At 39.7% G+C, this 26,171-nt stretch overlaps 1 protein-coding gene across 3 annotated transcripts in view; it reads right to left on the bottom strand.

The window, feature by feature from the left end:
• The window catches only part of LOC119660740 (metabotropic glutamate receptor), a 37,160-nt gene that overhangs the window by 9,659 nt on the left and 1,330 nt on the right, over nucleotides 1-26,171 (bottom strand). For all 3 annotated transcript variants that reach the window (XM_038069440.1, XM_038069441.1, XM_038069442.1), the window contains exons 2-5: nucleotides 6,459-7,869; nucleotides 5,340-5,471; nucleotides 1,040-1,248; nucleotides 845-951 (exon numbers count right to left, since the gene is read on the bottom strand). In XM_038069440.1, coding sequence (XP_037925368.1) covers nucleotides 845-951; nucleotides 1,040-1,248; nucleotides 5,340-5,471; nucleotides 6,459-7,543 — 1,533 coding nt within the window. In that variant the 5' untranslated portion in view covers nucleotides 7,544-7,869. The remainder of the gene's footprint in view (nucleotides 1-844; nucleotides 952-1,039; nucleotides 1,249-5,339; nucleotides 5,472-6,458; nucleotides 7,870-26,171) is intronic.

Raw genomic sequence — 26,171 nt, 5'->3', positions numbered from 1 at the left:
AAACCAGAGGCAAACTGTCGCTGTCGGTCTAAAATTAAGTTCTATTATAATTAGGTCAGCTGCTTAGGGAAATGGAGCAACTGCCTGGGGGCATAGTGAGACCTGCTCTGCACCAATTCTTGTGGTTGCAGCGGCTTCTAGAGGGCACCCATGCTGTTTTGGCGTCCGCGGACTCTGGTTCGCTCGACATGCTGGCAGCAATCGCCGACAAAATCCATGAAGAGTATTTGCGGTCCATGGTTGATGAGGTGTTGAGCTACGCGCCGGATAAACTCGCGCAACCATAACAGTCAATTGCTGCATTGGCAACCACCGTAGCAAAACTAACCGACACCGTTGATACTCTCGATAGGAAAGCGCCAGCGGTGCGTCCGATTTGACTTTCCGAGCTGAGGGAGTTACGCCTCGGACTTCCGTTGAAACCCCCTGGTTTCAACTAGGGGTAGAGTGCTCTAGAGATCTCGCTGTAGGAATATATGCTGCTGCATAAATTTGCCTGCAGCGGAGTACCGGAGCGGCGCACACTCTAAGGTTTAGCTCGCCTGAATTCATATTTAGATGAGCTTTCCCTATATTTCACCAAGTGGAAATTTGCCCTTAATCTCCAAAAACTCCACCGTGCCAGCCGAGACGGGTGTCGAAAGATAGGTCTAGAAATTTCAATGAAAAAAAGGGATAATAGGCGCATAATTCTCCCCCAGGCCCGAATAATTTTCACCCCGGGCCACATTTTCCGTATAATTTTCACCTGGGCCGGGATTTTCTCTTTACGACCCTGCCCTCCACCTAAACAAAATAGTTCACACCGTTCCTAATCCACTTCCAACTGTAATAATACAAATACCTTATAATGATATCCAGATGAATTCTCCAATTTTTGGTAGTTTAAGATATCGTATCTCGCTAACCCATCACCTTGGGAATCAAACTTCACTTGGCTCCCAGCCATATCTGTAATAAACCACCACAAAAATTTTAGTGGCAACCATAGTATCGCTTAGATATTAATCGTATCTATTTGACAAAAAATAGGACTCACCAACAAATGAAACATTTAATAGGTAGTTACTATAAAAATCTTTTCCGTCGTAATTGGCCATTTCCGGACATATAGGATATGGCAGGGTTGGTGCCGGTTCTCGTTCCAAATGTTTCTTGAAGCATATATCATGATGTAGATTGTGTAAGGCGTAGGCAAAGGCGTAGACTGCATCAATAACGAACTGTATTTTCGATTCTTGTTCATATCTGTAGCCAGAGAAAGAAAAGATCAAAGGCTACACATTAGCTATATGAATATATCGCTAAATATGTTAGTGGAGTTTTTGCTACTTTACATTTTCCATATCTAGACAAAATATAAGAGTAAAAACTGAAATCTATTAAAAACAACCATATTGTTGTTTGTCTACAGATTTGGAGGGTTTTGATTCCATAGACTACTTGGAAAAAATATACACCCCCTATTTGCATGTATGGGGACTTAATATAAAATAATGTCGTCCGTTGCATGCGCGGGGGTTCATAGTTTCAATATCCTTTTCGAATTTCATATCAATAGGTGGAAGGGTTTCCGAAAAAAGAAGTATGGTAGAGTCACAACCTACTTTGATAAGGTTTTAATTCACTTAAAATCTTAAAAAACGTTCCAAAAGCGCAAACAGAGCTCGTCCATTCTCCAAAACGCAACAGACAGCGTTTCCTTTCCGCATTCTCTACCGGATTTGTTAATGTATCGCAGTATTTCTGTTAGTGGATGCTACCGGTTGCAATTGGAGCATATCAGCACCAAAAATCTGATATCTGATGCGTCCATAGAATTCCTCATTACAGGATGGATACGTTTCATCTTGAATAATTCCTATACTGAACATAGCTAGTGATTTATGACCTGTCAGAATGCCCACAATACTCCTGTATGTCTTTCTGCTTTTCATCAAGACAAACTTTACGGTATGCATGTTAGGCTCTGACAGGAAAGCAGTAGCATTTAGGCTCTTCCACCTGTCATTATGGGAAGCTTGTTCGCAGTTTATGACGACAGCCTTAGTCAATGCTACTGATACTCCAATTGCTGGTCCCGGTTCCGGAATGGGGGAGTTTGCTTGCAAAAGCCCACTTCTTGTTTTCATTCGAGAGGTAAACTCCTGCTCCAGAATCCTGTTCTGTTTTTGAGCCATCGATTTAGAAGAATTCCTTATATCCTGTCAGGCACTGGGACTTCCACGTTGTATGGGAACCCGAGAATCGGAGGACATTCTAAGAACTGGATTCTGTTCTGCCAGTAATGTAGTAGTTGTCGCTTTCTAGATGAGTTGTCTCCATATATTTTTCCTGCATACTCGATAAAGCTTGCAATTAAACTTCCATATCGTTGTAATTTATCACGAAAGCTCCAGCAACTTCCTCAAGACTCTCGATAGTCAATGCAGGACTATACTGCAATTCACGTTCCTCAACGTTATCACCTCGCGACTCTAAAACTTCGCAAAGCCTCTTTTGTAATTCCGACCATATGGAAGCAAGCTCTTTCACGGTATACAGTTCTGAAATTATTGCGATCTGCGGCACCTTCCGCTTCCCTGATCAGCACAATATCAAATTCTTTCTTGTCACGGCACCATAGTCATAGTAGAGAGAAAATTCGGGCCTGGAGTGAAAATTATGCGAAAATCCGGGGCCGGCGTGTTATCAATTTTTTTAATTGAAATATCTATTCCGGGCCACCAAGAAAACTCTGAGTCTGGGGGGTTCCTCTTTCAACTTCTCTCTCGTCAAGCGTGATCCCAACTCATATTCGATACCATTCGTATCCTTCGTAGAATATGTAGAATAGATATTTTTCAGCAAGATAATGCTGGAGGTCACACAGCAATAGTTGATAAGCAATACTCTCAGTAGAAGCTAATTGAAGTTATCCATTCCCCGGTAAGGTCCCCAGAGTTAAATATTATTGAAGATTGTTGGGGTCATTTAGTCCGAATCGTTCATACTAAGTCCAAACAATTTAAAAGCACAAAGGAATGAGAAATTTCAAGACAAAAAGAAATGCTATCTCTGAACTGGACCAAATTCCCAGAAAATATATTAGAAAATTAAACAAATGTTCGCCAAAAGGAAGGATAAAGATTAGAAAAAAGAAAGGACGCTCAATAAAATATTAAAATATCACAAGCAATTGGGTTTAATTGCTTAGATTCCATTCTACAATGGCAAGAATATAAAGTGTCTAACCTTTAACCTTTTTGCCCACCTGAAATCCAACTTTCTTTTTAATTACTTGATGTATTACATCGGGAAACCTCAGTTAATTACTCAGGAAAGTATGATGGGAAGCCATCACCTCAGATACATACACAGCTTCTGTGGATCGCTTTATTTTTGCAACAATTTCTTTCACTGGTCACTGGTTGATAAGAAGTTGATGGACTGTGTTTAGTATAAACAAGACGACGAAAAGGAAAAGTAAAAGTCACAATACTGGAAGCTGGGCGCTTCGGATAAACGGTTTTGTGCTAATAATTCAGAATATCTATTTGTATGCCTAATGACTAATGGTTTGTTGCGTCTGTTCAGGGATGCAATGCTGAAGTTGAAGCTGCAACCATCAGCCAACCCCACTAAAACCCTGGCTGACGTGCCCGGGGATCTCAAGTCCTGCACGCATGTCCTACTTAGGACGGATGGCTCTTGGCGGCCACTTTACAAGGCCCACACCATTATAGCGTCAGTGTCAGGGTGCACGGTCAAGAGGGTCTCCTTGGCTTGCCTAAAGCGCTTCTTCCGGGAAGAAAGCGTAGCCAGGACAGAAACAGAGTCGGAGACAGTCATTGGAGCGATAATTTTTGTAATAGTCAATAAATGATTTTCTTAACATATAATCCTCATCTTTTTGTAAATGATATCCGTTGCGTGTGAGTTTGTAGTTAAGTGAACCCAACATACCCTCCATACCGATATCCGATATAATTACGGCATGTGTTACAACCTTTTCAACTACCACAGCTTTCGGAGAACAAAGGTGTTATTAGAAGCTTACCTTTTGTATGATATCTATGAAGCTATACAGCTCTATGGCATTTCACCATAGAAAAGTTGTAATCCGTTTGCTGCCTTTGGAGCTTATACTTCTTTGCTTTTAGTTTCAGATGAAAAGTTGAATAATATGAAGTTGGGGCAAAGGACTCTTTGATATTATACCTTCTGTAGGTTGCTGCCTGCTTGGTATAGTTTATTTTCGCTTACTTAATCTGTTCATTATGTCAACTATTAGCGTTCAATAAAAGTGATGAAATGGGAAAAATTTAATTTTTAACTGCACCGTGTCCCATAAAACCCTCCACAATCTCTGGTATTCCTATAAAATTCTAGTCTAGACATTTTTCTAAGATGCCATTAAACTGTTACCTTTGAGTAGTGTTGGTATGTATCTGCTACACGTCAGCAATACAGAATTTTCTTGCTTCAGATACTTATGGTAGTAGGATGGGAATTGACGTGGGGATTTTAAATATTTCATATGTAGATTTGCATGTACATATATAGCAACATCATTCTTTGCATCATAAAACGTTTCCATTCAAGAAAAAAATAATTTTGCTTCACACAAATTTGTTATTTCAATGCTAGAACATTGAGTTGAATGGTTTGATTGTGCCTCCAGATATGTATATTCTTTTTTTCAAACGATTAAAAAGAAAAACCGGATGCTTAGGCAAATTCCCATGGAAAATTTGCTTTGCGATACAGATATATTTATAGATACACACGCGAAACGATAGGCATTATATTCTAATTCGTTGAATGAAAAGGCAAGTAAAAGCTTTTCCCATGTATTTTCGGTTTAGCATACAAAAGATAACTATGTCTATTAATAAATCAAATTTATATCACTCAATGTCTTAATAAATTGTTCTAGGTATAGCAAAATGAAAAATTGCACCTTGGTAAAATCGTTTCCACTTCTGTGAATTAACTTTATCCTTTTATTATGCTTTTCGATAATCTGTAGTTCTTAGATATTAAGTGGCATTTATTATATGATAAATATGAATAAGTGTGGTGCCACTAATTAGTGTTCATATAAATGCTGTGTTATCTGTTTGAAAAAAGAGGTTGCCAATAGCTTCTGATTTAAAGAAGCATCTGTAGGATGTCATTAACGAAATTTGGATGGGAAGGGTTCATCCTAATGCGCTTATTGAGAGTAAATCTTTGAATAAACACTCTGATAGAAGTTTAATCCTATATCTAAACCTTTGAGTGTCTATTAAGAACCACATTTTCAAGGTCTTTTAGTTGCCTGTATTGTAAATGATGAAATGATAATAGATACTTACCCAACCTTTTCTGACAATCGATAGTTTGGATCACATACTCGAAAATTTTCACCACTCTCAAATTCCACCGGGAAATTATTTTCTAATAAACAATCAAAAGCATCCTCCCAGAATTCTTCGAACCATGGATTTCTGTAAATATGCAGAATGTTTGAAATTGTTGCATTATTTAAACAGTTTACATATCACAGGTATGAAACATATTGTGCGAATATTATGTTATATATTAGACGTTACAAGGATGACTCCATCATTTTTACTGTTTTATGTAAAACAAAACATTATTAAAATCAATTCACAGGCTGTCTGTCTGTCACATGCACTTTTCTCGGCTGCACGATTCAAATAAAATTTGGGGGACATACGGGAGTGATATAAATTTAGGTGGAATTCAAAGGGGGGCTCCCGATACATGCAAAGGGATAATAAAAGGTCTCAATCAGTACTTCTCTTCCTTCGATGTTCTACGTACGGGTCGCCACTGTTGTATGAGTTTGCAATGACAATGCAGGGCGGGAAACTGCTCTACTCTTGTCAGCGAGTAATGTTGTTAACGTATCTCCCAGCGTGTCGCATGGTTTCGACGGATGCTATGCGGGTGTTTTTGCTGTCAGGAGGGGCATACCTTTACTGGAAACTGATTTATGTAGTTAGGGCAAATCAGGTGGAGGGGGTTAGGACTGCTTGCGGTCAAAAGGTTGTTAGATGTAGAGTATAACATCTGAGTGGCAGCTTAGATGGAAGAAATGTGGAAAAGATGAAGTCTCATATGTGCACGTCAAAAGCGTGTCTATCAGAGGAGGCTCCGTTGTGGACTTTGGGATTGAGATGGGCTTCCTCCTGACAGGCCATGATAGCCTAAATGGGTTTGTCTTCTCGCGAAACCTTGCCTCTACACTATCTAAGATTTCTACCTCAATCGATGAAAAAAAGATAGACAGACAGTAGACGGATTTTAATAAGGTTTTCTTTTACAGAAAGCCTTAAAAATATTAGAATAGATAGCGTTCTTTCAAATAAACAAAACAAAATTTCCAACGATATTTACTTGTATTATAATAAAAAACAACTAAATGACGGGGTCATACCTTTCATCATATGCATCAATTATAAGCTTACCTACGATTATTTTCCGGCGTTAATCCCATCATATACGCATCAAAGTCCGCTATATACTCTGACTGTAATTCTACCGTAATAGCACCTTCTGCAATATCCTCAATACCTTCTACTAGCTTCTGCTGTCGTCCCCAGCCATCGCTAGCAATCCAATGAAACGGCTGCGATAAGTTGGCACGTTTCGCAGCTATAAGGATTCGTCGTGCATCTTCAGCACGTGTGAACAACACTACAACTCTAGCATTTGGTTTCTTTTGCAATTTGGCTATAATATTATCAAAGTTACGTTCATCGGCTGAACTAGGAACTTTTTCGGCAACAGCAATGCATACATTCCTTTCAGTTGCCTCTTTATGGAATGCCTCAATACCATATTCTCCATAGGATCCTTCTGAATGTATTGTGGAGACGTAAGACCAGTTAAATTTTTTCACGATATCAACAAGAGCGATAGATTGAAAAGTATCGGGAGGAACAGTGCGGGCAAACAGATCAAATCGAGTTTTGTCACTTAGCGCTTTGGCCGTTGAAGCCGGTGATATTTGTGGAATGTGGAAAAGTCTTAGTAAGTTGGCAACTTGAAGTGACACTGAACTATATGATCCACCTATTACTCCTACTACTGGTCCACTTGAATCCGTTTTCAATCTCGGTATAGAGTGATCCATGCATTCAAAAGCGCTTGTATCTAAACTATCCAGAGATCTTCGAACAAATTGCAAACTCTGATTGAGAGCATAAGTATCACGTGAGCACGTGTCAAGGATATGTACTCCTAGCTTGATGCCAGGCAATATTTTCGAATCGAGATTTACACGATCGACTGCATATAGCATTGCTTCCAAACGGTGAACACCTCGGTTGTAAACCTTAGGTCCGCACGGTATTCCATCTCCTTTTTCATGAACTGGAAATAGGCCGCCTAATATGATATCACCCGGTATATTCACTGCTATCATATCATGATTGAATCGCACACGTTGATTATTTTCTCTAAGAGAGGATGCGGTATTTGAAAGAACTATTGTAGTCACCAATGCCACAATGCAGATTTGAAACTCTAAGTGAGTTTTAGCAAACAACATGATCTTTCGGTTCCTTTTTTTACTCTACAATGGTCTTCATCGTCTTCAGCACTAAATGGGCATCTTCGATTCTACATCATGTTATTACTATAATTTCGTTCAGATTCATCATCAGATTTTATTCATTTATTATTAAAGCACTGTACAGCGAATAGCATTTACGCTTTCTGATTGCCTTGCCACCAATTTTTGGTGGAAAATATTTTTTTATTTTAATTTTTGTCTTTATTTTCATTTCGGTATATTAGGAGTTATCTATCAAGATCGAATTAAATGGATATAAAAGGTAAAGTTGATATCTCGTTTCGGTGATGGTGAAATGACATCTGTAAAAGAAATCAAAAAAGGGAAATCAATTTCAAACGAACAAAAATAAAGGTTAATTATAATAGTTTTGGATAAAACGTAGACTTAGAGCTATCAATAGGTCGAGAGGCATCAAGTTCGGTGCCTCCGTTGGCAGCAAGAACGCTTCCGAGATATACATATAAACTGTTCGACGCCCTCAATATTTCAATCATTAATGCAAATGGAAAGGATGTGATGATCCGTCAGACTCATAACATTGATTTTTCTGATATTTAACTTCAGGCTGATTCTGGTCATCTCCTTCCTTGAATAGGATTTTGCCTATCTCAGATCACTGCTTTTGAATATATATAATTAGTTCTCTAACCATGTAAATGGTTGTCAAATATTTACTTGGTTTTTTTATAAATTTCATCTTACTCAATTCACGGTATCTCTAAAAATTTATCTTTTATCAATATGGATGTTGTCGATACTTTCCAATGTTAGAAGTCAACAAATGCTCGAGAGCCAATACAGAATGTTATTGAATCTGCACATCTCATCTTCCCCACACTGCACTTAATCGTTTTCAATGAGCATGTGAACGTGAAAATATGTGCAGGTGTATCTAACATAGAAGCTAAAGCATCTTCAGTAAAGTGCACCGTAATTGTCCGCTGTAAGCGTTCAAATATTAAAAGCCACGTGTTGTCACGTTTCCCGTGACAATTCTCTATTGTCAGAGGTATTCCTGGCGCGCTTTCTCATCGTTTCAGAAAATTTCCTGTATATGATAGGATGTACAGGATTCTCACCTTCCACCGAATCGGTTGGGTTTGTCATTGATTGGCTTCAGATGTTACCCTGCTTTCCCCTAGATCATCATCAATGTGCTGAAACTGTTTTGGAAGTGCAAAACGTGCAAGTAATGACTAGAACATTTTTTTTTATTGAAGGGGTGTAAAATAAGAAAGGGACGGAAAATAAATTTCAATTTACGGAGGGAGCCCACAGTAGAAAATAAACACATCCCCATGTGCGTGAGGACATTTTCATGTCAAGTACAAGACGTGCCAATTGTTGTTATGATATGTTTCCATCCTTTATTTGATTTCCTTTGAAGATTTTTGCCTCAGTTAGGTTTTTACGTAATGACCAAATGGCGATAATATGAAAGTAATTGGCTGATAATTTTTTGTTGAAAATTGGGGGTTTAGATATTTTCAGTCGGTTAAAAAGCTATCCTTGAAACAAAAGTAGACGGCTTGCCTTTTGTCCAGTGCAGAGGTAGTCCATCAAACGCTACCTCGCTCATACTCTAGGAGCAGCGTGATAAGAGTGGTTACAAGGTGTTGTTTACCCCCCTTATTTACGTCATCATCAAGTGGATGGCAGACTCAGGACTTCCTCGAATCCTTAAACAAAACTCAAAGCTGCCTTGGTCGGCTTAGACCTGAATTGACTAGGCGGTTCTTGTATATATTATGGCGGTACCACTAATTCTCGGAAATGAGGCGACGCCAAGGATACATTCCTCACAGCGTCAGCAACCAAAATCCAGCAAACATAGAGTTGAGTGGCGTAGGCCCGGCTTCACACATCCCATCTTTCTGGAAAGCTGATCTCTGGTTTTAACAAATAGAAGCCGTGTTTGTAACTTCCAGGGTAAAGAAGGATGAAATATGATTCAAGCTGGTTATCGCCGACTTGGAGTTCGAGGTACTACAACAGGTCTCCGACTCAGTAAAAAGTCTTAACCAAGACTATAACGCACTTAAGAATAGATTGAGTGACTCTGAAGGCAAGCGTATCAGACGCTTTCTGGAAGATTGACAAATTGGAGATGAGAAACTTTCACTTCATTTATGATAGACGATCTCTTGCGACCCCTCTGGTTGCGAGCGCTTTCTAAGTGCACACTGGAGATCCTATAAACCGCAGAACAAACAAACTTAGACCAATTGGGAGCCTTAGGTATAGGCGAAGTTGACTCTTGAACTCACGCCAGTCGTATCAACTTGGGAGGCGGAAATAACGAAATACATGTAAGTTAAATTCCAACGAGAAAAGTTAATGGCGAAAACCGCTATTGGTACATCATTACGCCTTTTCATCAACGATAAGCGGGAAAACGAGACATAATTCATCGACACACCCAGACCAAGAAGACTATACTACCAGGCCGGTCGGCGGCTCAAACCCAAGATTCGATTCAATATCTATCATGGTAGGTAGGTCGACAAAGCCGTCTATTTTTGGCTCAAATTTGGATGCTATCCCAGAACGGAGGGGTCTGTGAACCAGTTAACTTGGAAGAAAGTTTCTTTGAAATTTATCCAGCCCCTCATTAAGGGTATGGCGGACTCAGGAGTTCGTTGAATTCTTAAAGAAAACTTAATTCCCAAAATTCAGAGTTAAAGTCAGGGAAATGAATGTATCTATACCTCAAATTTTGAAAGATAAATTCAACCCTAAAACGAAACTAAACAGGGTTATACTCTTCACTTGTCAGTTGTTGATTAAATTATCGATTAATAATGCACTGCATTCTACGTGGTTTCCTTTTCGATTCAAATATGTATATTCAGTTGGTGAAATTTCGTTAATATATTCCATTTTCCTGCCACATAAATAATAGATTTAAGCCAGGGCGTAAATAATTACCAGTATCTACATGTACAGATTGTGTGTATATATTTCTAATCAATAAATTTTGATTAGTCAGTCTTTTTAACTCATATTCTTCCCACAAGCGAGATGTTGCTGTTTTCCAATAGGTATATTTTCCCAAATTGCGATAGCAGAACTCCTAGCTATTGATTTATTTCCACCCCTCACCCTCCCATTTGTATGAAAAAAGATCCGTGAAATTATAAATCGATAGTATAAAAGCGATACCTACAAATATATATAATTCTGAAAAGTTTATTTTTCTTTTAGAAATTGCCAAGAGGTATTATGTGGTGTTAGTGTAGAGCGCGACAGTTTCAAGGATTTTTTACTTAAAGTTGGACAACACGAACACTTTCTATGGCTAAATAACCTAAGCAGTCCACTATAATGTTAAGATCAGTTGCGTGAAATACATGAAGGTTAGCAATCTAAAGGTAGCAGACTACATATTGAACTATATAATACTGGGATCCTTGCAACTTTCGCTATTGCTTAAAAGTTTTGTTTGCTCTGAATGTTTGGATGGAACAGTTCGAGGGATAACTTTGCTATGTGTTTATAAGGAAAAATGTCCTACTTCAAGCAAGCGTTGAACGCCCCGAGCAGCAAGTCTGGAAGATTTCGGAACACCAGTTTGTAAACTTCCCCTAGGATAACATCAGGACCTGGCGCCTTCATGTTTTTCATGGTGAGAACTGCTTCGAGCTCTCTTATTGTGAAACTGGGGTAAGTCTCGAGACTTTTCGCGTTGTTGACATCAACCCGTAGGCGATGTCTAGGAAATAATGCCTGTACAATGCGGTCAATCTGGTTGGTACTTAGTATGCATGGTTTCCGCAGAGTCCCTATTTTCCAACAAGTTTATAGGCAAGTCCCCATCGATCCTCATTTACCTTGTTGACTAGCTTCTGTCTGCCAAGAGCTTTGCTTTTATTTATCGCATTAGCTGGAACCTGCCTGTTCTAAGAGCTGCGATGAATTCCCCGATGTTCACCCTCGCGACGTTTCATACGCAAGCAGAACGCCGGGTTGGTGTACTTCGGTAGGTAGCGTCAACCACGTCGAACGCGATGTACTAATGATCACTTGCCAGAGATTCCGACGCAAAAGTTATGTCAGGAAGGTTTGCTTCGTAGACTGGGGGTACTGCAGGTTAATTTGACCAACATTTATGTTTTTCGGCATGGAATGGAAAACAGTTACAGGTGTATGCCACGGTTGGCGTGTGACCGGGTTTTCTTCACACCATACCGCCAGAGCCTCGATCCCTTCGTGCTTGATTTTTCCGATGTCGATGATAGTGAGGCAATACTTGAATACATGCGATTCTCGCGAAGGGCCAATAATGTCGAGGTGAATGGTGTGAAAGCTTTCACCTGCTATTGTAGGAGTTTGTACTTTTCAACATTAGAGCCCGGACTCAAGCAGATGTTGGAAAATACACTCGAGGTGATCCTAGCGCTCAGACTCTGAGAAAAAAACGACCGCAACATCATCCATGTCGATGAAACGCACGAAGTAGTTCCTCCCTCTCCGTTTGCTTTCGCCTTCCCTTTGCTTCTACTAATTCTCCATAACCGTGTGTGGAAATTCACGTTTTGAGTGATGAGGAGGCGTGGAAGCTTCCCCATCTCAATCGCTGTAGCTTTGGGAAGGTAAACCGTCCCCATGTGTGCCCCGGGTAGGTTTTTCCCAGCACATGTCGTTAGTTCCGTTCCCTTCTATCCTGGCAGTTTAACAACTATAGTCCTAAGTCAATCAGCGTGTTCTTCGTCGCCCATGCTATCAATATAAGACCTTATTTGAAGCGTATGCTGATAAATAGCTCCTTTTTCCTTCCCCCACATATTTGTATGAGGATGAGGTCGTCAATTATTTTCTGCTTCTCACGAGTAAGTATTTGCTCCAGAAATACCTTCGGTAATATGGTTAATAGCTGACGGCAGGTCTCCTGATGGACCAGTTTGTATGCAGCACGGAGTCCCGATTGTTTTTTTTTTATCCCATTTGAGCACGGTAAGGTCAGACTTACTCACTGAGGCGAACAGGTATTAATGAGGCTCCGTTCGAATACAGCCATTTACCCTGGACTGCAAACTATCCAATGCGTAAGGTTCGCATAACACCCTGGATTGAGGGAGGATTTTTTCGACTCCTCGGTTTAGATCCGCGTTTTATTAATAGTAGGGTCACCTCCTCACCACTCACTAACAATGTTGATGGAGAAGAGGCTTGGCTCCTGGAGAGCCACATATCAATCCCAGTGAGAGATAGGTTGGATTTTAATAAGGTTTTGATTTACACAATCAATTAATTGAGATTACCAGTCATCGGGGGTACAAAGTAAAGGAAATTAATTCCGGGGACCGGCATATTTGTACGAATTATGCGGCAACACAAATAATCGGAATACGAATTATCGGAATTCTACTATGTATATCTATACTAATACCACACGTCATATTCGTCGTATTCGTTCAACAAGATATTATGCAAGTTCTGAGATTTATTACATGTACATAAACTCTTGTTTGATAAATGATCACAGATCTAATGCTCGCCTTTTTCCGTTCGTAAGTTTTTGTGTGTGTATAATTCTCCTCTCATTTTCTGATAGAAAATCTTTGTCCTCGGCTTTGGAATACCAAGAAGAAGAAAAATACTTCATGACGGAATACAAGATACTGGAGGAATGCTCCAGGCGTATAGTGTTTTCTGATCCATTATTTTTTTCGCACGTATGTCCGTAAAGATATATGGTGTTGTAGTCTATTTCTCACTTTTATCGCCATACCTGGAATGTATTTTTTAGTGGTTTTGTACATATGTATATTCCCCTGGTATCCTCGAGCAAGAAATGAGGAAGATTTCGAGTCAAGAATAGCACTGTATATACGTAGATACAGTACTATCTCCAAGGAATTTATTTACCACTGCTTCTGTTTTACTTTGAAACTCTCTCAAGACAAATTGTTCGGGTTTTTCTCTATATGATTTTCCAGAATATGGATAACTCCAACTTGTTTGTAATGTTTTGCGAAAGTATCTACAGAAGTATGAGCTTATAATGACGAATTTATGAAATTGTGTTGAATACCATCCGATTACAGTCTTAAATTCAATTTTTAATAATTTCCCTGATTTTTGTATGCCTTTTGGGCGCTCTTCCTCTCAGATATTAGAATGTGATGTTATATTTTAAAAGAGAATTTCCAATTTACGTGCTAGCCTATTTTCATCCCAGTTTGCTCCATCTAAATATGATTACAATGGGAATTGAACGGAAAAGTAAGGGAGAAGATAAATACCTTGTTCGTTCTTCTCGCAACTTATGTCGTTCACAGTGCACCCTATTTTTCCGGAATAAAATTTTTAAAATTCGATTTGTATGCCAGATAACCTTTTCTGTACTCGTCCAGAGATGTTAAGACTATATAGTATTCGGTGGTTTTAACGAGCATTTTTCAGAAAGGGTTCATGGGAGATACACAACTGTCAGTAGATTTAAATAAATCTAGAAATAATCTTAGATTTTCCTCGCAACAATAATTAAATTTATGATCCGCTTTGAATAAGAAGACTTCTGTCTTAGACAGACAACTGGCGAAAACACCCCCGGGAGTGTTTAGGACTTTGGCCCGGAACCGTTTGACAAATTACCTCAGGCCTCAGTATATGAGCAAAACTCTGCTTTTCCCGATATACCACCCGGTAGGTGTTTGTCGGACGGAAGAACGTTGGGAAAAGCCGTTTCTCACTTCGGAGGAAATGTACTGAAATTACTGGCCGTGAAATCTTCCAGTACCTTCCATCGTTGTGTGCTTCAAAAGTTTGGTTGATGCGTGCCCCATTCGAGGGCTCTGGTTAAAAAATATCCTACCACTAGAATTGCGCCTTCCTTATTTCTTATCTCGTCCACCAAAGCGGTTTGGGATTGGGGATGCAACCTGGGGGCTTGTTGTCATCGATCCTAGCACATATGTTCCTCAGCTCTTCCTCATCTACTGGAGGTATTATGCCCTCATTTAGCTGGACAACCGTTTAGCTTCCCCTATTTTGATGGTAGTGGAGCACGGTGGGAACAATCTGTTTCATGAGGCGCCGTCCGGGTGGATCATAGCAGCTGTAGATGTCGACTTCTTTCACTTTTGCCCTGATGAAGCCTTCCTCCAGGTGCTCCACTATTTCCTCAAAGACTTTTTCTCCACAAGCCTATGGCGGTGATTGGCCTGTTTGGCCTTTGACCCAGATGTCACCACCGTAGTTTCGATATGGCTCATTAATTATGGCCACATCCATGTTTTCCTCGCGGATGGTTTACGAGAGTGGGTCCTGGTTGAGGTTGATTTGTAACAATCTCATCTGCGATTTGTGTTAAGGGTTCTTCTGCATTTTGGACACCTAGTGCTGCCTGCAATGTGCCGATGATCTGTACCCTCCTTGGGTCAGCTCCGCACTCTTTGCGTGAATTGCCTCTACCTTGATCTTACACTTCAAGTGAATTTATATCTAAAACCAACGTGCGTCCATTGTTGGACGCATGCAGTTGTTCCATGCAGACATTGTTGCATGCAGTTCTCAATTAAGATTACATAAAGCCGGACGGGATGTTACCTTCAGTATCAGCTTTTTGATCAACTCAGCAAACCAAGCTCGTAAGTTGGCACACAAGGAAAAAATTTAATTAAACATTTTTTCCTGTTTTACACATATATAATGAGACTATACAAATTGCATTTAGTATTACGTTATCTGGAGGAAATGTAGTTGAAATAAAAAATTTACAAAGCCCCAGATTTCATATTTTTACTTAATGAGCTTCCTTTATTTACTTCCGTTTATTTACGTTCCTCTGAGCGAAAGTTCTTTCACGAAATTACATAGGGAATCTGATATTCCACAAAAAAAAATCAGGTTAAAGCTTCAATTAGGTCAGGGAGAAATCGGACATATTATTTCAGCTACATACACATGTAAAAGATTGGCAAATGGTTCGAAATTTCCGTCTGATTGCAAATTGTATTTAATACGGAGAGAAAAGGAATCAAAGTAGTCATTTCAGAGGAGCATCTCAATTGTGGAAGGGACGAAGTACATTATACCTCCTTTTTCGTTTCCCTTTTCTACACTCAAATAATTATACTGTACGCAAATACTTTAAGAGATTCATAGACGCTTCCCCATTTTCCTTTTTTTTGTGTGTATCTTTTATCTTTAGAAGGCTGTGAGAAACACTAATACTAGCTATTCTTGCAATCATTGCAATACACTTCACCGAGGAGATTGTAGTGGAAAAATATATCTTGAGTATTTGTTATTTAAGTTAATCAAACTTAATGCTTTGACGCTCACTAGAGGGAGCATTTATGAGGTAGGCTTTTCGACTTTTATGTCCTGCTGTCCACTTCTTATGTCCGTACGTGACTAGCTTGGTAAAGTGCCTTTTATTCTTAAAGCTTTCCGCATTCTTGAGCAGAATTTGTCGTGTTCGAAAGATTCAGCGCAACTACGCTTACTAAAGTAAGCTTGAAAAATTAGAAGATGAACGTTATTTAATGCCCGGTCCGCACGCTTACTAAACCTTGGTTTGCAAAACTGAACATCAATTCGTTCAGCAGCAAACCAAAGACTAGTTTCACGACTTGCATGGATGCGAGTATTATCTTTTCTCTGAATACGGAAAAACTATGGATCTCGGACTTCAATATGCTCGAAACAGTTCCAGGACATTCTTCACAGTCATGTCTGATTCATCATCATCAACGTCCGTAAAAACCGGCGTCCGGTCTAGACTTATTTAGTAAAGAGATCCCAGTATTGTCCCAAGGTCCACCAATTCGATGTCCCTAAAATCAATCTGGCATCCTAGCCTACGCCATCGCTCCATGAGAGGTAGGTCGTGTAACGTCTTCTTTTTCTACTATAGATATTGCCTCCATCGACTTTCCTGACTTATTTGGGTCCGCCAATATTTGGCAGCATTCGTGAGAATGATTTTGCAAATATTGTCCTGCGCCTTATTTACTGTATGGGCCCGGAATGTAGTACAATTCTTCACTGGTGTCCCCTTGGAGTTCTTTGGGGACCTCTTCCATGTGCCCCAAATTCAAATATTCTGTTATTAATCCATCTGATCTGAGCTTGAGATCTTCATTCTTTAACCACTTTTCATCCTGAGCGAGATAATATCGTACCGGCCTATGGTAGGAATTCCCCAACCTTATGCTGTCTTGCCGCCAGGGACTTGGTACCACGTAGCGACCGTCCTCCGGCTTAATGAGATTCGAGTCATCTCTACTTAAGGGCATGTTCCAAAAGGCCCTCAACCTTTATTCCATTGTGTTGACGTATACTGTGCCAATGGTTTTTCTGCTGGGCCAGACACTATCCAACCCAGTCTCGGGTTTTGGAGAAGAAAGCTGTCCACTGTTTTTACACAACTTACAATTAATTGCGGCAGAATACTAGATCCCAGTAATACTGGAACATGCGATACATATTCGGTTACAGGATCCGCCAATTTCTTCCCCTGCAGTAAAGTTTTTACTCGATGTGGGAACTGAGGAAGGCAGCCCTTAGTCAGTCCTTTTGACCACTACGGCTTTAGTAGTAATCTCACAGCTGCGATAATTTGAAAACTTACTGGAAATGGGTACCTATAGCGGAGGGTTTGGTCTAAACCTCATTAATACTCATCAAGTTATCGTAAACTGAATTCGTATCTTTTGTGTGGATTTACTGCTTCCTAAAACATCAAAAAATCAAGTCACAATAAAGTTGATTATCTCAAACACAAATGTAGGATGGAATCGCATCAGAAAACTGCTGGCACAAAGTTTTTTTTATCTAAAAACCACAAAAGCTTTCATCATCAAGCGTCCAGCTTCCGGTTCCCGATTTATTTTTGATACTGTTGAATGCATAGCAGATAACAATTTCATGATGAATGGAATGGAAGTTGATAGGGGGCGGCGTAAAGTTGTATCGAAAAATGCCTAAATATAATATTACAATATTCCCGAAATTGGTTTCCTCCCCATACCAGTCTTCTATTGGAAAAAATTCTAAAAGAATCTAAAACTCGAGGTGTAATCTTTGAAAAATTCAAGAAAGTTTGAAACAGACACGGATTATATACAATGCATATTTGGGGAGGACGAAATACTGAAAGTTTCCATCTGTAAAAGTACTTATGGACGTCGTATATCCATCGCCGGTGGCCTTCATCTGAAACCAAGAAAATTTGGGAACTTGGTAAAATCTATAGGAGAGTGGACGAAATGTCTGATTAGAAACTTTCTTTTAGCGTGGGATTAGGACTGATGATGTGCAAATGGCGACGACCTAGTGCCAACTGAAATGAAGTGGTTTTGCTATCGCTGCCGTTTTATGGCTTAAGAGTAGACTAGATGTCTGCCAAAAATAGAGTCCTGTGTGCCTCATTGCAGTGTGAGTTGTTATATATGGTTTTCGTAGATGCAAGTATCTTCTACATAGGATTTAAATATGATTTGTTTGCTGGCGTCGTAATGAGGTGAAATTGAAGAAAGAACTTTGATTGATTCATACGGTGTTCAAGTACAAAGGTCAAAGGCTATGATAGTAGTTGCAATAGTTGCAACCCCCTTTCTCAAATTACGTATGTATACGGATACTTTCCGTGCAAAAGATTAAAAATAATAGATGAAAACTGTAGCCCAGAACTTTACCTCCTAAATTTTACGATCGTAATAACTAGGCTCTATCAATCCATAACCAAATTTCAATTACGTCTTCAAGTCTACTCCCGAATATTTAATTATTTCATAGTCGTTAGGTGGTGGTAATAGTGGGGTGAAGAAACGACAGCGACAAAAAACGTAGAAACAAGCAGTAAAAGGGCAAAGAATTTCTACTGCTCCAACTAGAGCAACAGAGGAACAGTAAAAGCCATGGAAAGGCAAATGTTTATTATTATCACCCTTCAAGTATCATCATCCCTTGAGGGTGCTCATTAATAGACGTAATGAATAAATTGTAAATACGGATATGAGGAAAGTAAATCATGGCAAAGAGCTTTGGAGGAGTGAAACGAACACATGGCCAGGCACGTCGAAAGGGTCGTTGTTCTTTAGCATTCTTGGAAATAGAGAACAGAATTGCGAGGTGAAAAGGGGGGCAAACTAAGTACGAAGGGTATTCAAGATTTATACTTTTAGGTCAGAAATTATTGTCAGAATGGTCTTCTTGAGTTATTTGATGGGAATGAGATTTTATGGTGATTACATTCAAAGGAAATTACGCGAAACAGGAATGGATGAGAAGACTTTTTTTTAGTATGAAAGGAATGAGGAAAGACGCGGCTTATCTAAGAAGCGACAGACTGATGTCACAAAGTTGTTCACAATTCAATACTTGGGAAATATCTCGAATTAGAAAATATGGGGTAGAATAATAGGATTAGTTTCTTCATCCGTAGAAGACCAACATTTATTAAATAAAGGTAAAGTATTTATTTTTCTTTTGGAAACGGTTCCTGCTTGGTTGATTAATCCTAATACATATGAAGTGAAGGATCAATTACTATTAATATAGATACAGGAAGTATCTAAGCTGTACAGGTAGCTTAGATACTTCCCAGGACATTTAACGAGAATGAGGAGAATAGAGTACACCTACTTCTCAGAACTCATTTTCCGGAGTCCTACTCCACGCCGGAATTCGGCATGACACCCCAACAACGAACAAAAGTGGAAGAAAGTGGTGTGGGTGGGAGCTAGGGTAAGTTGGGCAATGGGAACCACTGAAATTACCCGGAGTAGATGGCATCTTTCCAGCACTATTCCAGAGAGGCCTAGAAGTCATTTTAGAGTTTATTCTAAGGGTGACAAGGAGCAGCATTGCCGTGGGTTATAAAACAAGGGCATGGAGGCAGGCAAAAGTGGTCATTATTCCGAAAGCGGGTAAAAAGAATCTTTTTTACCCAAAGAACAACATCCCAACAGCAGTTACCTTTTCTGGTTTGGGTATCAGTGCCCTATCCATATTAGCTGATTAGCTATGGGCTCAACAACTAGTTACCTGTTGGCCGGCATCATCATCAATCAATACTTTGAAGACTTGCATGAGCACGTTATTCTTCTAAGTGAGCATCAATTCTTGGGTCAATGTGTTCCCCAACGCAACGTCAACCACAGATAGATCCCTGAGCCGCCCCCGATGTTAACTCCATTCTGCGCTTTCCTTTCCGGCTCTCACAGAGTAGGGCACGGTCTTTTAAATAATCCCTCAATATCCGCAATAGGTACCCTGGAGTATGGAAACGATTTTTCAGTGCCTCGACCATGTGGCACCACCTCGCACCCGCCGTCAAACATGCGTTGAATGCGCCGTGTAGCAAGTTCAGCTTGTATTTACGTATGAGTTTCTGCACTTCGCTGGGAATATCGTCTGGTCCTGGTGCTTTTTTGTCCTTCATGGCCTCCTCTTGTTCCTTTGCAGTGAAGAGTGGGCAATCCTCAGTACTTACTTCTTCATCGACAGCGTCAGTTCGAATGGGATAGACAGAAATAAAGTCTTCACGATTTCTTCCCTCTTCGATGCTTCCATAGAAAAGGCCGACCGATGGACAATAAGTGTTTTGGAAACCAGTTTATACCCGAGGCACCATGGTTCTATTTGATACCCCATACGACTATCTTTTGTAAAATAAAATACTGCACCCCCTTCATATGTATGGAGAGTTCTCCTTAAACTCAACAGAAAATGGTACCACTTTATATATGTAGACGGATTCATAACCAACACGTTTTCACCAAATTTCGTGGGGTGAATCGGGTGCGACAGGCAGAAAGACATTGAATCGAATTTAATAAGGCTTTGTGATGCATTTCAAAGTAAATATTGAGTTCTCCTGATAATGAATGGCACATGTACAAACACAAAAGGAACAATGCTAATGTTGAGTTACGTTACTTTCGCTGCCTTATATTTTTAAGGCTGTTACTTTCCACTTTTTCTTTCAAATTTTTCATTTTGCCCTGGACACATTTATCAATATTTATCCTTCTTAGAAATTTTTTGAGTGAAATTGCTTTCTTAGTTAATACTTACTGCCTTTTGTACACAGTACAGTTGCTGACTATGAAAAATTCACAAGACAGTTTTAGGCCGAAAACAGAAATCTCATTTCTTCTGCATCATTTCCAGCGAAATATGGTTCGAAAAGTTTTCAATTCAAATGTTTCGGCTATTACTGGTGCCTACCGTCCTGATTTCCTGCTACATTTGTTCCAGAGTACTTTCAAAGAGAAGAGGCGCAAAAAAAAATTTCTATTTCAATTCCCATTTTTTCCATGTTTTAATGATCGTAATCAAAAAACCTGTGATTTATTTGTATGTCTTGTATTTTTTCCTCCGGGTTTCAATATTTACGTACACATTTATGAAACAAAGAAGGAAATATATGGCTGATACCCGATGCTCGGAGAAACTGAATTTAGAGTGGGTCCATTTTAAATGAGGCAAAATATCATTTGAAATTATTGCTTGGAAAAATATCGACACACTTGAAGTGCTTGACAAAGGGAAACCTGCTTATTGCCAATTAGAATTGCAACAATCGCGGAAAGTCTTATAAATTTCCTTTGAAATTTGCGGAAAGATATAATATTTCATTTAGGATGAAGCTTCAGAATTGTTAGTTCCAGGTATTGAGTTACCAATGGTAATGTTTATAACTTTTCGTCCTTCTGGGATGTACGAATGGTAGACTAATGTGGAATCTAAACAAGTTTTTAGTGGCTCTAGTCAAATTGTTTCGATTCCGGATTTTAAATACATTTGAAAGAGAGTTGAATCATTCGCATCCGTTTCACCGCTCCAACTACTGCATTCCACGCGATATCTAATTTCACCATATAGCTTACAAGATTTTCCACCGTTAACGGAGTCCCCAGCTCATTATCGAGGTTTCTCCTTGGGCGTTTGAATCTCGAGCAGACAGAAAAAAACGTGTTTTGCATGTTCTGCTGTACCTTCACATGTAGGACAATCTGGCGATTCATCCAAACCGAACTCACAAGGGTACTTTCTGTACCCACCTTGCCCAGTTGAGAATTGATACAAGTCGTAACGTGTAGTCCACATCCTAACGCTCCGGATTAGTGTGTTTGTCCACCGACCATTCTTGGCCTGGCCCCATGCTGTTTGCCACGCAGCCAGTAGCCTCATTCCCTCGGTTTGCTTGCTAAGGTTCGCTTCCTGCTTTTCGTACAAGTGGCGTGTTTCATCAGCTAAAACATCCACTGGAACCACCCCCGCAATTACCAATGCTGCCTCATACGATGTTGATCGGTGGGCGGAGTATGTGCGGAGAGCACTAAGCTGATATGTAGCTTGAAATTGACTGCGTGTTCTACAATTTTTATCGCAGTTACTCTCACTGGTGCCGCGTATAGAAGCATAGAACTGAGGACTCGCAATAAAAGTCATAGGCGGCTGCGTTTCGGGCCTTAACTAAGCTTTGAGTCGAAAGTTACTCGCAGGTATTTTAGCGATGGCTGAGAGCGAATGGTATGTGAGCCGATCTGAACGATGGACCGTGCTCTGCGAAACCCATACTGCCGCTCCGATAGGCAAGGCGCTAGCTCGACGAACGGAAGCAGCTTGTTGTATATCACCTTCTCCAACATCTTCCCCATAGTGTCTAAAAGAGAGACGTACCATCCAGTCCGTCCACAAATCTCTCGTAGTTCCTCCTTGGTCACCCCAGGAATGGTGAAAACGCTCTGTTGAGCTGCCTGAGTTCCACTATCTTGCTGTTGCGGAAAATGATTGCGATTATTTCAAACAAGAGTCGCTTGCACATGACTGGGGTCGATTTTTGTCTATAAATATTGTTCATTACAACCTTGTACGCGCCTGGTTCGTATTTGCCTCAAGGCACAACTGCTTGTAGCAATTCAGCTTACTTCCTCGGATAGCCTTCTTAAGAGTACTTCGGAGATCGTGGTATTCTTTCTCCGAGTGGCGATGTTCTGGCTTCCCTCTGGTCTTTTGTCAAAGCCTCCTCGCTCGCAAGCTCGATGCTCTTAATAGCGTGATTTCCTGGTTTCATCGTAGTTTGGTTTCCTACTGGTTTCCGGTAAATGGGGAAGAAATGGGGATGAAAAAATTACAGCCATTTTTGAAATGCACGAGGGGCAAACGTCTATCTACAGTCAGCGCAATACTTTCTACTGGACTTATAATCTCATTCTATCTCCTGCTAATATGTACCATCGATTGGCTTTAATAGGGTTTTGTGTTTACACAATCTTAAAAAGATATCCAAGTTGTATGATATTTTTCCACCATTCACTCCAAGAACAATTTTTTCTTTCATTATCGCTCGCTTGGCTTCACACTGTATACAGGTGAGCTCATGGAGCCAAACTGAAAGTGTCACGAGTCAGAGCAATTCAAATGTAATTTTGTATTCATACATGGAAAAGTCGATAACTTGGAGTATTATTTTAATCTTGTTGAATATCTTGGTGTATGTGCTACGTAGTAAAGATACTGTACGCATTACGATACCTTTGAGTTCCGCTTACATTACTTTGTATATCTATTTCATCCCTCACATGTAATTTGTTTGTAACATATCCTTACAAAGTGCCTGCCTTCGTGACACGCACGTAAATATGTGAATATCTTATACATATGTATGTGAAGATAGTCCTGGTAAAACATTTTTTCGGGAAACTCTACGCAACTTGACGAGGCTCTTTTTGGTATAGTGGCCATAGACGTGAGATCTGATTGCCAACCAAGTTGTAAGTTGCAGTCAAGTTGCTAGTTTACGAGCAAGTGGTGGCTGCTCTTTTAAGTTGCAGCAACAGTTCGAAGATACTTTTTAGAAAGATATTTACATTTGTGGGCGGACCCTCAGGTTGGCTATCAAGTTGCGTGCTTTATAACTTCAGTATCAGTACTTAGGTATCAAGAATACTCGCTCATCACAAGATCCTCTGCTCTCCAAGATCTTGAAATTTAATTAAGTCTGTGGCAAATAAATTGCAACCTAGTTGGGAACAAAATTGCTTTGTTTGTGGGTCCCTTTACGTGGTTATAAAAGAACAGAAAATTTGTTGAAATGTTTAGTTTACAATTGCGAACGTCACAGGTATACGATGACGCTATAAAAACCAGAAGGGAGGAGGCAGAAAAAACAACGAGGCACGTCTGGAAGTCATAAAATTTAATAATCGCTAACGTAATAGGAAATTTGTTTGATCTATATAGATACAGATACAGTGAGCTAAAGTGAAATCCGGACACCCTCGTATGAAATACATATGTGTTTAGAAAGGGAGAAAAGGAGTTGTATATGTTTCGTTTTTTCACAAGAACGTAACGTACAGTATGTTAGATAGAATGCAAAGAAAATTAACGAAAAGGTTAAAATAGAATCCTTGCTGTAGTCTTTAGTGAAGCCACGAGGCCTATCGTCTATATAATTCCGGAAGTTCCCACTAACATTGTAGTCTGGAGATTGTGGAGAGGTTTTAAGTAGCTTCGAGCAAATGAACACGACAGCACAAGGGGGAGGGAACCTCCTATCCAAACCAGTCCTAAGGCAAAAAAGAGAAGATCTCCCTTATAACTGGGTACAAGATGAATGTACCTATTTTTTTTAAATCCCTGTAACCTAAGGGATTGAAGGCATGGAACAAGTCATGTGTTTCAATTGCCAAAATTTCGGGCATATTGCCCCAAACTGTTTAATCGTTCACAGTAGTGTAAAGCGCACTAAGAGCCACCTGCGTGGGGAATGCTTAAAACAAAAACACCTGGCTTCTGTAACTGCGTTGAAAACGAACATCCCGCGAGCTAACGCGGATGTCCGGCATAATCGAACATTATCCGGAATGACATAAATACTGGGGCTACCTTTTTAGTCAGGAAAGACTATATTTTTGAGGGAATCGTCATCGAGAACCTGCTCACCTCTTCCACCGCGGCGGCAGTAGTAAGAACCACTGATGGTAGGCGGATTTTGATAGTTTCCTCTACCCCAAATGCAATTCTCGAACTGATTGGGATAAGTTCAGTCAGTCAGTTTTCATAGATCTGATGTATGCTGCAGCGTCATATGCCTTTTCAGACGCATCCGAAAGTTTATGCATCTGTACGGAAATACGTGTGTTGGGATCTTCTGCAACCTATCTCGGCATATACACCATCGAGTCTGCATTTCTAATGTGAGGGCCGCATCCCAATCATATTGGAGTGGCCATGCCAAGTGGATCGAAGATTTTTACTATGTCCGACGCAACTGTCCTTTTGGTTGCCCCATAGAACCCCCTCTAAAAAAATTTCGTGCGAATAATTCAAAATTATTTGCACGTTGCGTTAGAATGTGATATAGCTTACGAACTACATAACCCCAAGAATTTTCGATTGGATTTAAGCGAAGGAAAAACCGAGATAATTTAAAGTGTGTACACTATTCCTTCCGTTAATGGCGATATAAAATCGACCAAAAGTGTCCTGTGAGTACATCAAGGAAATCAGGGCTATTGACTTGTTACGTGACTGAAATTAATTATAGTCAATTCACTAGTTCAGAAGGCGCATCTTTCTGGAAATCTCTCGGAACTTGGGTTTTATCTTTGCAAAACACTTCGTATCAGATAGAAAATGTTGTATATCCACCTTCAATCTCGAAAATTCCATTTCAACATCACGCCGGGAAAGCAGTTTTTGCTAAATGCCAAAATCTGCTTTTTATTACTTGGCAAGATGGATTTTTTCAAAGATATGGTCCTTACAGAATTAAATTAATCAAAAGGAATGAAGAGTAAATTGGAAAATTCTCTATTTTTTGGGAATTCGGGAAAAACATTACTTCCGATTGAGGTCTTGTAATAATTTGACATCAATCTTTCATGATGAATTTATAATTATATATAATTAAAATCTTCCACAAGAGAAAAGGCTGTAATCGGTATCGTTCACTACTCCACTGGAGCTGGATAAGGAAGTATCAATCTCATTATGCTTTCAATTCAGGCAAGGAACTAAATTACTTACGGGTCGCCCAGTTCATCTGTCTCGGTAACAAATACCTCTGCCACCAATGAGATTTGAACCGCGGTTTGATCTAGTTGATTGGTTGGCTTTTGCTCTGCTGACGGTCAGCCTAGTCAGTCTTATCAATTTCGTCAGGGTGCCGAATTCTCTCACGATCGTGTACAGTTTGAGAATTACGTTTATTGCACGAAAAATATTCTTCGGAAACCGATTTCAGCTGAACTATGTTTCCGGCTCTCGGAATAATAAAGTGGAATTAAAAATTCTTGCTTTAAGTAATCAACTCATGTAGTGTGATACGAAAAGTTTGTAAAAGAATGGTTATAGCAAACAACCATTCTGTTTTGATCAAGATGAAATAAATCACTATCCTAGCGAATGCTTCCTTTCTTATGACAATTTATCTTGCTGAATTGTCGTGCTATTTCACATTTACAGTAAGATTATTTACGTAGATACATACTTCATAACATCCCTTTTATTATACAAAGTTGTATATGCAAAAACTTCCTTTGTTATTGACATAGTAACTTGTGAAATAATCGCCTATTTAGCTTCCAATTCTGAATTTTAAGTATATATATGAGTGAATAAATATGTATAACAC

The sequence above is a fragment of the Hermetia illucens genome, chromosome 7, assembly GCF_905115235.1.
Source record: "Hermetia illucens chromosome 7, iHerIll2.2.curated.20191125, whole genome shotgun sequence".
NCBI lineage: Eukaryota > Metazoa > Arthropoda > Insecta > Diptera > Stratiomyidae > Hermetia > Hermetia illucens.
Note: the sequence above shows the minus strand (reverse complement) of the source record. Positions and strands in the feature narration are given on the sequence as shown.